Below are 12,912 nucleotides of genomic sequence, written 5' to 3'. Positions count from 1 at the left end.
AGCCACACACATAGCTCCGTAAGGGAGTGGTTGCACCACTCAATAAAATAAATAAAAGGGACAGATGCACAACGGAGATTGCTTGTTTCACCTGACAGTTTTCGAGGGGCGCTAGCCCCTCCTATATACAGGTTTAATGTTTGTTTTTAGTTCAATGTTTGTTTTAAAAACGCCATTAACAATAAAAATAATTAATTTTTTGTCACCGTTTGTTTTACATCATCATTACATCACCTAATCATACCAAGCTAATTCCCTCCTCAATGTTGTAAGATGATAAGAGCGCCCCTCACTTCATACACGGGTGAGATTTTTGAGTGGTGCAAACCACTCCAACAACTGGCTTTGTACCCGTGTACCCGTGTACCCGTGTATGTTCGTACCAAAAAAACGAGCATGGTTGCCATGGTTAGCAAACAAAAAAACGAGCATGGTTGCTATGGTCAGTATGTGACGTCACTGACATAGCTGATCAGACTATATAAGACCTTGCACCACTCAGTTCACATGCATGGGTGTGATTTTTTATATTAAATATAGGATTTAGAAGGCATTTATTTTAAATCGGCCTCAGGTCTAAACGGGTTAATGGACACAAAATGTGTCTTATTTCATCTTATCTCATGTTATCTTATCTATAAATGGTGGCTCTGAGCAATGGGTTTCTATTGAAAGACAGAGCCCTCGGGATTGAATGAAGCCCTGCGGGTCAAAATAACCAATATGGAACCCAGCCAAACGGAGACCTGTCTGTGATCAAGGTCATACTTCCCCCTGACTCACCACATGTCCTGCTGTAGATCCATTCTGTCCCCTATAGGGTCCACTCCATTCTTTACCTTGCTAAAATCACTGCCATAGGCCCATAGAAGCCGATAGCCAACGGGGCACATCCGGAGAAAGGTAATAAAGCACCGGTGCTTAGTGTAGGTCTGCGGGGAGCTCTAGGGCAGCTGACTATGAGCTGGCATTGTATGCTATACCGTATGAGGTCAGATTTTTCTTAAAAGGCTTTTATTTATGAGGTATTAAAAATGGACAACGCTGCAGCTGTTAATTTCCGCGGAAGGCAAGAAGCACTTTCTTGTATACACAGTCAATATAAGTGAGACTAATAGACTAAAGGTGAGGACGGGCGCAAATTCGGATTGGCCGGAATGAGATGATTTATGATGGTAAATGGTGCGTTTATATATATAGCGCCTTTATCCTTTATGACGACGTACGATGATAAGATCGCCCCTCATTTCACACGGCACGGGAGTGATTTTCAATTTGTAACTATACTCTGAGATGGTACAATTTGGTTGTATGTATTATACCCTCTCAGTGATAAATGAACATGCACGATTTAACAGTGTACAAACTTCCAGCTGTTAGTCCATCTTCAGGACCGTCACGATATAGTTGAATTGTGGAAGGCCTGTGTTGTCTTACCTTTGACATCAGCGGAAAAACGAGCAGAGTGTCGAGACACAAAGAGCTTGAGTTCCTGGTCCAGGTTACAGTCGATAAGGTTGGTGTCCCATGAACGGATTCCTGGATGGTATGAGGAGAAAGAAAAGAAGAGAGAAAACCAATAAAAGAGAAAGAATGACAAGGAGGAGGAAGGCAACATGAACAAGTTAATTTAGTCTGCCGCACATAATTGCTGCATTCATTGCATATTCATTTATATCCATCACCATTTTTCATTATAAATCCCACATGCCTGTTTGAACCTGGTGCCCTATTACTAGACTCCCTGCCATTCAATAAGGCCCCGGACTGAACAAGTACCGGTTCTGTGCTGGCATGAGAGGAAAATCTATCCTCAGAAATGGGCATTTAGCCGATTCTGATGTGCCCTGTGGACCAGGCCCACCAGCAGCCTTCTGAGATGATGATGATGATGATTTCACAAAGGAAATAGCAGGTCCAGAACAGCTCTCTGTTAAGTATGGTGCAGGGTAGGTACCCTCACAAAAAACATGCAGTAATCCTGGTCTCTAAACTGCCTCCCCCTGGCCAGCCGGGGCGCCTGATGGAGGGGAAAGGAACTGGTTGGAATAACGTCCTTCCACGCGCTACGTCCAACCAGGGAAACTCCCCCCTGTCAGGTGTAAAGGAGCAACTTGGACACTCAGGCATGAAGGAAGCATGAGTTCAAGTCCGTTGCTCTCCCCATGTCCCCCATATATGGGGACTAGGTTGGCGGAGGGTGTGTAGAGCCCAGGATCACATTAGATAATTGACACAGGGGTGAAAAATGGGTTACAAAATCGTGGGATAAAAAATTATATTAATGGTAATAAGTATGGTGCAGGGATTAAATGGTAAAAGAGACAAAAAAAAAACGCTTGCAAGTCAGGAAACCTCAATGTTTTTTCCCCTGCAGGTAAACTTGCATTGTGAGAAAGTTCAGACTGTATGAACATCTCATTTAGACATAACAGCAACCAATAATATGCAATGTGCATTGCACATGACGGGCATCTATATTGGCTCCTCGGGTACAGGCTAAGTTCCGACATACTAACAGTGTGTTTTAACAGCGGGAGAACGACGAGCGAGCGATCATGAATTTCATTGGCTATCGCCTAAATCGCCCGCTTATCGCCGGACGATGTCGCCCGAAAAGATGAATTATTTTTATCTTTTCGGGCGACGTTCCTCCGCCTATGGCCCGTTCGCCTGCTATCGCCAGTATAGTTGCCGGGTCCCATTAGACAAATAATGCACTTCCGGAAAATGTGTCTGTCTGTCGCCCGCTGTTAAAACGCACTGTAACAGTCCGACAGCCATTAGTCCGACACCCTACGACAAACCCTAACCTATAACCCTAAACGCACGTGGGATGCAACGCATGTCGGACCAACGGATGTCGGGCCAACGCATGTCGGGAGCAACGGGTGATTTGCGCATGTCGGACTTTTGGTGTGTTGGATAAGCGTGTGCATCCGTCTCCCCCAGACTCATTTCTAAATAGTGTTTTGGCTAACTCTAAGCTAGTCTAAAAGCACGATGAAACCATGGGCTGATTTTGTTGCTAATTTCCTGTTCAGCTTCAAAAACTACAGCAGCGTAAAAAAGAAAGCAGGCTGCACAAGGCTGACCTTATAGTGCAAAACAATCTAAAATGACACAGATGCTTTCCCGGGTTTAGTGGGTTAACCCAAACGGAAAGACATACCACACAATCAGCCACTGGTCCATTTGGTTCCATTTGTACATTCTCAGAGGTAACGCTGAAGATTTTACATCGTAGATGTAAGGTTCCACAGGTAAAACTCGTAAGCCTACTATCAAATGTAAGGTCTGTGTGCATCAGTACTAGCAACTATATGCAAAGTAAATCTTTACCATTTGATCCCGTTTTCTCTTCTGATACTGAGGTATGCATGATACGGTATAGTTATAAAAAATTGTCCATGATTAAAACAAAGGGCGTGGCAAAGTAGAAGTGGCCCTTACACAACACAACAATCCAGAAAACTAGCTAAGCTATGCCTTTCATGTAGGCTACAGTTATTAAACGTATTAAAAGTTTGGAAGACAGCAATGAAGAAAATGGGTCTCTAAAAGACTATGACTTGTTGTGTATAGATGATTAGGCTATAGTTTGTTATTTACAGCGTATTCAGGGTTCGGGGACTACAAATTTGCCAGGCATCACACATAAATAGGTAGGCTACATCCATGAATCATATTCTTAACAAATAAATCATGGAAAGTCCCACAGTCATATAGTGCAATTGAGGTTATTGTGTAGGTCCTATATAACCTCAATTGCACTATATGACTGAAAGCGTTTTGTAAATGAAAAGGCTTAACGTTCCTTTCAAATACCCTTTTTTTAATCAAAATCTGCAACATTAAAAAATAAAAAAAACATCCACCTGAGCAAAAAACAAAACACTTAGGCATTAACACGTTTGAAGGATGTTTTTAATTTTTCTTTTTTTAGATTATCAATAAACAAACTGTTAAAGGCTATTTTATTGACCAAATATAGCCTATTCCTTCTGCAATTCTAGCCTATAGGACTATATGTAGCCTTAGCCTACACTACACAATGTTTACAGAACTGTCACCCATAGGCCACTACCATCACAATTTTCCAATCAAACAAATGGCATAAAATCTGGCACGCACACTCGTATGTGTTGTATCAAAACAACCTGTAGTGTTACTGTATAGTTGTTACGCACACCGACCAAGACACCGACACACACACATGCTCTCTGTGAATAGCGCTCCTTACGACTTTCCGTAGGGACCGCAGTGCGGACCGAGCCACGCCCACTAGCCGGTATCGGATGAGAGACAGACAGCTGGATGGATCCAGGAGTTCTGATGTCTACTGTTGTGACGATGACGGACAAATAACGATGATGCGCCCCGAAAATAGCCGATCTATACAAACTCGCAGATCGAGCCACGAGTTGCCATTGTAGATCGGCTGTTTTCAGTGGAATATATATAATAAATTAAGCATAATGGGCTGGGCTGGGCGGCTGGCTATAAATCGGGGTATAGCATCATTTGAAACATTACATTCTCAAGACGAATTTAGGACAGGTCTGCATGCATGCAGCCTATAGGGGAGAGGAGATAGTTCGAAAACGCACTTTTATATAGGCTACTAAAAGAAAACATAAAAAGGGGGTTCATGCACGGATTCCTGAAACAAAAGCCCCCCCCCCCCCTCCCTGTTACACTGTCTGTCCCGACCCTTCCCACCCACCCAGACCCACCTATATAGCCTAGGCAGGTGTTTACAGGAGAAAGCGCTATTATTCATACTGTAATCTTGGAATGCGGCCAAAGAAAGACAGAGCTACTACGGCCTATATCTGATATTGACGCATAGATTTAAAAAAAAATGCTGAATCATTCTTGACAACTTTATTAGTAGCGGACTTAATGATCCACGTAGGCTACGTCTGGGAATGGATATATTCCAATGTGAACAAACACGAGGAAAACAAATTGGTGAGCAATGGCATATATATATAGAAACATTACACGGGGGTGTCAGGGAATTATAAGGTCTCAGCATGGGGGGCGAAGAGACGCAGCTGCACAGGCGAGCTGCCTCTTTAAAGGCAAACTGTCTAGAATTGATGACATAGGCCTAATAATAAAGGGAGGGGCTGATCGATATAGCTCCGGTGTCGCAATAAACTACTATCCAATATATCTCCAAAACGTACAGGATCCATTAAGATCTTATCCATTAACGGCCTGCGCGTTAAATACGCACAGATGGGACAAAATGAGTGATGATGATTGATCACAAAACGATGCCTGTGCATGCATGGCTCATCATGGCTGCATGCATGCATGGGCGTGTGTGGTGTGGGGCTTGTAGATCTGCCATTGTCGGCGTGCGACACCGTCGTACGACGGAGTACAGAATAAAACATAAACTTCAACGCCGCTTCGCCATAATAATGCTATTGTATGTAGAGTTGCTTTGCGCCTGCTGACGCCGCCACCACCAGACAGCTCTATAGTCTGAACCGTTGAATCCTCCTAATAGAATGTAACATGTTTTACTCCGTCCGTTCCAGCCATGAGCCTCTTCTTTTTTAGCCTACCTTTCTCAATGTCCGCAATGGCACACTTTAAGTGGTCCTCCGTTACGATTTCCCCGATAACAACCAGAAGGTAGAATTTGCTGTCGACAAAGTGCTGCGAGAGGCTCGCGGACGTCGGAGATGCCATGGCGTTGCTCGCACTGTTGTTGCCCAATGTTAGCGTTTCCATCATCATCATGTTATCTGCTGCGGATTCTACAAGAGTCGCCATCCTCTAGTGCTCTGTTCCACCACCACGCACGGTCGGCCACACACGCACACGCGCACACACACACAAACACACGCACTCACACTCACTCACGCCCTATGCTGGTACGTTAGTCGGTGGAGCGGGGAGGTGCTGGATCTCCAGACATGGGCTCCACACTACAGTACAACAATATAGGCTGAACGCCGTGATAGGAGTGGCCCCATCCCTTTTATACCCGCAGACACCACACCACTGTGTCATACTCATATTCAGTAACCGGGGAGAGAAGGAGAAGAGGGGGAAATTCGCACACTCACAGCAGCTGAGGTCATCCCTCATTCAGCAAGCTCAAAGCAACTGGAGAACCAAAAATATAAAGACAAATAGAATAAAAACAGAGCAACTGAATTTGATATAGGCCTATCACTCATTCTTGAGATGAGGGACAAAAGTGGAAAAAACATGTCCCACACATAAGAGCCTTATTTATGTTAAAAATAAATTAATTCATAAAAATAAAAGCACTTGAAAAGTTAAATGTAATACAGTTGTGTATTCTTATGACATTAATTTCATTATCATTTTTTTCATATGCCATCTGAAATAGTTAAAAGCAGGCTCTGTACCCAAAAATGCATATGTATTAGCCTGTCCTCAGCAAGTGGTCACAATTTCAAACTGCCAAAAAAGTGTCTAATACTGTCACAATCACACACACACACACACACACACACACACACACACACACACACATATATATATATATATATATATATATATATATATATATATATATATATATATATATATTGAAAATTGTAGTGGGATAGGGCGCTATACTGCTACATATGCCAACCTCGGGGGCCCCACATGATTTATTTCTGTCCACTACATTACAGTGGTTCTCAACATGTTCTGGGTCATGCAGGGCCCACTTTAAAACCACGACCACAGTGCTTCATGCGGCCCTATACACTCATCCCACTTTACACTAGAGTTAAAGGACCACAATTCAGCCCTTTTGCAACGAACCAGATCTTATTTATGTTTATAGGACACAAGAAACACTTTCCTGGCCCTGGGTTTTTTTATGTGTGTAATATGTGGTTTTTAGATATTTTAGTCATGATGCCATGACCAACATTTGTCATGAATGTGTACTCATGCACTTCCTTCCTGGACTGCAAGTCACACCTCCGCGCAGCCTCCCCCCTCTCCACAAGGAGGGACAATGCACCAAAGCATTGTGGTCATTGTAGGAATTCAGCAATCCAGTCAAACCCTATAGTCAAACAAACACAGACTTCAATTTCATTCTTTTTCGGGCCATAGGGTGCAAAATACAAAATACAAATAGGCTATATTAACATTGAGTTTCTTCCAGTGGTGAAATGTCCCCTTAAAGGAGCATTCAGTGATTTGAGTGATTTGGAAAACCACCCAGTCCGCCCCGGTAACAAAATGTGCACATGCACGCTCTACAGTGGGGGGAAGTGCAACAGGCCAACAGCATGTGCACCCACCCGCCCCCACTCGATCATGATTGGAGGAAGGCCCCTCTCATCCTGATTGGATGAAGGCTTTGCCACCCGCCACCAAAACTGAAACTAGGGTTTTTTGACCCCAGGGGCTCACTGGGGACAGGGAGGAACTCCTTATATGGTCAGCACACTCTATAGTAGGGAGGATTTTCCAGAAAAAAAGAAAAAATAAGTGATATTTAGATTAAGTCAAATCACTGAATATACCTTTAAGTGGTCAGATGTGTCTGTGTGCCATGTACATGTCGGGGGCATTTTAATAATCAATCAATCGATTATGTTGCGGTTTGTATAGGCCTATTAGAGGAACTAACGTATGATTTAAGTTCCTATATATATATATATACAGGATCAAACATGAAAACTAATTTGTCTAATTTAGCTAATTATCTGGGGGCCCGCTTGCAATATCCTCACAGCCCACCAGGCCTATAAGAGTTAGTCAGCTTTCACCACATGCTTCACATGAATCGTTTCATATCCCTGAACCAGTGTCCCTGTTCTGGAGCATTTTGGAAAAGAGGGAAGCACGCACAACTCCACTGTCTCACTCAATCTCTTGGAACATTTTACCGGGTGCACGGTCAGGAAACACTTTAGAAGAAGGAGAATACCAGCACTCACAGAGTAGTCCTTTAAGGCACTTTATTGTTTTAGCTTTACAAGGGAAAGGTAAGCAGCAAGCAGCAACACAACGAACACGTTTCGGCCAAGGGCCTTCGTCAGCGTTGAAAAAAACGTTCTGGAGCAAACATTCTGCGAAATTGTAGATCTACAAGCTCACCTCTGGCTCCAAACTGACCTATTTAAAAGGTAGGGTAAAGTGATATTTTTTTGGTCAAAATAATACAGGTTTACTATTCTGATATTGTATATTATATTATATATATAGGAGTCCTCCCCATCTCTCCAGCTTAGTAAACATGAAATGCATTTGGTGGGCTGCAAAATTTTAAACCAATAAAGAAAGAGTGCCCATTTATCAGCTTAAATGTGATATTGGTCCAGTTCCAATTTTGTCATCACATCCAATTTCAATTGTTTATCCTGTATCCTGTACGAGTTCTCTCTAAAAATTGGAATCCTGAAAATGCATTTTCAGTTTATTTTGGGCGGGAACCCCTTGGTGATTTAAACATTATGTTATAATTTAGCTATTGAAAAATAGCAGATCTACAAGCTTGTAGGTCTGCTATTTTTGAAAAATCGTGAAAATATTTATTTCAGAAAACTGGAGGATTCAGAAGATTTTTTTTTAAATTTTGAGGTCAGGCCCAAATGGGTTAAAAAGCTTGAGAGACAAAGGGACCCTATAGCTGTTACTGAACAAACACTCTGTATCAATGATTACTATTAGAATATATATATCATTTTTGGGGTGCCCGGGTGGCACAGTGTGGTGGTAAATGTCCTGCCCACCATCACGGAGGTCGTGGGTTTGAATCCATCGCGGTGCATTCGGCTTTATCGGATGTCTTCTCTATACGCAAACACAATTGGCCCGTGTTCAGGGGAGGAAAGCCGAGCGGGGAGGGTGATAATTAATGGTCGTTGCACATACTCCTACAGGCTGGGGTGACACCTGTCAACGGGGAGTGTTGGGCGGGAGGAGTAGGGTAGGGGTACGTCCTCCCATGGGGGCTCCTCACTGGTGGTGAGTCAGTAGGATACAACAGCAGTGATGACGCAGACATGTGTGGGGAGGAATCATTTGGCATAATGACTAAATTGGGGAGCAAAAGGGCAAAAAAATAATTGCTGCTCTAAATTTATAATAAAAATCACACCCGTGTGAAGTGAGACAATTTGACGTAATGAGGCACATTATGATGTAAATGTTCCCTTCATTGTCAATGAACTAAAGACAAACATTAAACCGGTGTATAGGAGGGGCTGGCAGCCCTCAAAAATCACACCCGTGTGAAGTGAGGGGCACTCTTATCATCGTACATTATCATACATCATCTCATTCCGACCAATCACAATTTGCGTCTTCACCTTCGTCATCAATGTTTGTGTTACGCAATGTTTGTGTTTATACTATGACGTAAAATTTGACGTAATTTGACTATGACGTAAAATGTACACTATGACGTAAAATTCTCCTTTCATTGTCAATGAGAATGTAATGTTTGTGTAGGACAAAGTTTGTGTTAGCACACACACCAAAAGCTGGACATATAGGGAGGGGATATCGCCCCTCAAAATAATATAGAGTTATTTAACACTTATTCTAAACAAAATAATTTTCACTTAATAGCGCCCCTCAAAAATAGATCAATCTACAAGCTCACAATGCATCACGTGATTCGTTGTGAGCTTACTGTAGATGTAAAAGGAAACAATAGAACACGCACATCCACTAACTATGAACGCCAGGTGCTGGGCTGAAGCAAACAATATAAAAGAAAGTAAGGTCCGCACACTGGACTGATGCTCCAAAAGCTTATGTTTTTATTTTCTCACCACAGGGACATGACGTTTCGAGCCTCACGGCTCTTCATCAGACGTAGATGTGCCATTTTTGGTGAAGATAATGGTGTAAGAGGGGAACAAAGGAGAGGGCCTAATATAGACCCCTGGGGGACACCATGGTCACAATCAGATTTTCTTTTATTTGTCACATCACAGTTTACACGTGTAAACCAGTGGGGGTTTAAGAGAAGAAAGGATAGAGTGAGAGCAAAGGGAAAGAGATAAAAAAAACAAATGAAGATACATCATACAGAAAGCACATGACATTCGGAACGCTGTATACATGTTATTTTAAAACATTAGCATCATATGTGAGTCAAAACAGTATAGGCTTATAGGGTTCACGGTAAGTTGTATTCTCTCATTGTTACAGACACCAAATCTAAATGTTTCATATTCGTTAGAGAACACAGTCAAGTGTTAAAGACAGGAGACAACAGAGGAATGACAAATGAAAGGAAAAAACATGACAGGAAAAGGATTGTGTTTGTGTGTGTGTGTGTGTGTGTGTGTGTGTGTGTGTGTGTGTGTGTGTGTGTGTGTGTGTGTGTGTGTGTGTGTGTGTGTGTGTGTGTGTGTGTGTGTGTGTGTGTGTGTGTGTAGTGTGTTTAACGTGACTCCCATGCATGCACACACGCAGCCACACACACACAATATTTACAAAGGGGTTTCCCTCTGACAAGCCTCACTAATGTGATTCTGTCTCATGGACAAGGTCACACAGGGTGCATTATTGACTTAAACATCTCATTCCTAAGGGACAAGCCAGCCAGGGGCCCCACTCGGCTGCACCTTGGATATTAATATTTCAGGGGTTCTCAAAATGGGGGGGTTCCAGAAACCCTTGGGGGAGGGGGGGTGTTAATTAATATAGCACGAGAATCAGTTTAACCACTTTAAGTATATATTATACTGCCCTATAATTACAAAGCCAAAGTGCAGCAACATCAGGGGGAAAAAAAGGCTGACAATTAGTTTAAAAGTGTTTCAACTGGTCAGTCAAAAGAGATATCGGCAAATACGTTATATTACACTAATTGTAAATATGTTCTTGAGGTAATTGTTTATCCCCTTTGGGATACAATCATACACAAATAAGTCGATGTGTCCAAAAACGTAGTTACTTTGGCTTTGTAGGGCAGTATCCTTGTGACATATTTTTGAAACATCTTGAAAAACTAGAAGAATTTGGAACAATCTAGAATTTTCTCTTTTATTGGGGTCCCTGGCTAAAAAACAATATATATATTTTTTTCAGATGGGCGCAACCAGGGGCAAATACATTTTTGCAAATTTGGGGGATTATAACCTGCACTGGTTTAGACGATGTGGACGAGATGTGCATGGTGAGCTGGCCTTGGGTCATGTGTTGTTGAGGGGCCTGGGATGATACAGCATAATCAAACATTCATCACTCACAGCTGCGTGGGGAAGAAAGGACGGACGCATTAAATATACAAAAGGCTGCGGCCATCACTCTGCAGAACCTGCCGTGATTCTGATGTTGGTGTTTGTGTACGTCTGAGCATTATGTGTGTCTCTAGAATAGTAGTAGTAGTAGTAGGACAATTACAGTACATTGTGTACATGGTCCATTGTGTGTGTGTGTGTGTGTGTGTGTGTGTGTGTGTGTGTGTGTGTGTGTGTGTGTGTGTGTGTGTGTGTGTGTGTGTGTGTGTGTGTGTGTGTGTGTGTGTGTGTGTTGGGGCGGGTCAGCAAAAATCAAATTGTCATATTCATTTTAAGTCTTTAACCTTTGGGTTGGATTAGCTGGAGGGTATATAGCTAATATTCATGCAACCTGAATTAAATACAATAGACTTGTCTGATATGTTTGATAATATCACAGTTTAACAATTTACTTTAGAAAATGGGTACATTTTCAGAATCTGTCAAGACTTAAAGTATAGCAAAAGTTGCAGATATTTAAGCTCACACTGCATTGTGATGCATGCGTTTTGAGCTTAGGCCTATAGATAGGCTGTTTTCACTATTTGTCGTATAAAGAAGTGTGGAGTTGTGGACCTATATATATATATATATACGGGTAGCGTAATGCCCACCCCGTCCTCTTTTTCTTGTTTTCCCTGGACAAATTGAACCCTTCAAAAGGAAGACTGATGTTTTGGTGAAGCGGTTGTGTCATCCCACCTTCCATCTCACTTAGGCCTACAGTACACAAATTGTATAGCACAGCATGTGGTCAGATTCCTTTGGTTTTTGGCCGGTAACCACCGGAAATGCTTTGGCCATGTCTCGCCAATGGCGCTATACTTTTATTATAGTGCTACCAAAACAAGTACTGTAAACCGTGGTGGAAAGTAGAAAGTACATTTACTTAAGTACTGTACTTAAGTACAGGATTGAGGTATTTTTTTACTTTACTGGAGTATTTTAAAGATGGAGTGCAATGATTTTTTTCCACCCTAAAACATGATCATCAGGTATTATTATAATATAAGGAGGAAGAACCTTTTCCAAAAAGTGTACAGTATTTGTTAAAATCATGCTTTTATGTGGACACGCCCACCAGTTCATTAAGTATGCCTGGTTTGCCTGGTGGGTGGTGATGGGTCGGTGATCCACCTGAACTGAAGCCGCACCAAAAGCTGTAGTTGTATGATGAAGGGGAAGGGGTTAGGGGAGGGGCTGATAATGTGATGTCACTATATTTCTGTGTATTTCATTGGCCCGTTTGTCTGTCAAGGGTTCAGCATCCAGGAAGAAACCCTAAATACAAAGTTAATACACCATTGCACATAAAAACGACTCCAGGGTGTCTAATGAAGTACTGTCACCTCATAGACACATGAAAAACTGGAAAAATACAAAAATTCTTCACTCCATCTTGCCATCTTCAAGCTCAAAAGATTTGTATACATTTTATATTATACTATTACTACTATACTATTATTATATTATATTTAAAACCTGTACATGAAATGGGACATTCAGGGACATTCTGCATAATGGGTACTGTTACTGTTTAAGTGTGTGTTGATGCCAATACTTTTGTACTTTTACTCAAGTACATTTTGAATTCTGGACTTTTGCTTGTAAGAGTAGCCTACTTTTGCCGCCGCTAAGTAACATATAGGCCTAGATCTAAATAAAACATCTATCG

General features: G+C 42.0%; 1 protein-coding gene across 1 annotated transcript in view; it reads right to left on the bottom strand.

Moving 5' to 3' along the window:
- The window catches only part of map1b (microtubule-associated protein 1B), a gene marked incomplete at its 3' end in the record, with an annotated part of 42,939 nt that extends 37,227 nt beyond the window's left edge, over positions 1-5,712 (bottom strand). The window contains exons 1-2 of the mRNA XM_079524141.1: positions 5,583-5,712; positions 1,438-1,539 (exon numbers count right to left, since the gene is read on the bottom strand). Of these exons, the coding sequence (XP_079380267.1) occupies positions 1,438-1,539; positions 5,583-5,709 (229 nt within the window). The 5' untranslated portion in view covers positions 5,710-5,712. The remainder of the gene's footprint in view (positions 1-1,437; positions 1,540-5,582) is intronic.
- Between the last annotated feature and the right edge of the window lie 7,200 nt (positions 5,713-12,912).

The sequence above is a fragment of the Electrona antarctica genome, assembly GCF_951216825.1.
Source record: "Electrona antarctica genome assembly, chromosome: 16".
Lineage (NCBI taxonomy): Eukaryota > Metazoa > Chordata > Actinopteri > Myctophiformes > Myctophidae > Electrona > Electrona antarctica.
Note: the sequence above shows the minus strand (reverse complement) of the source record. Positions and strands in the feature narration are given on the sequence as shown.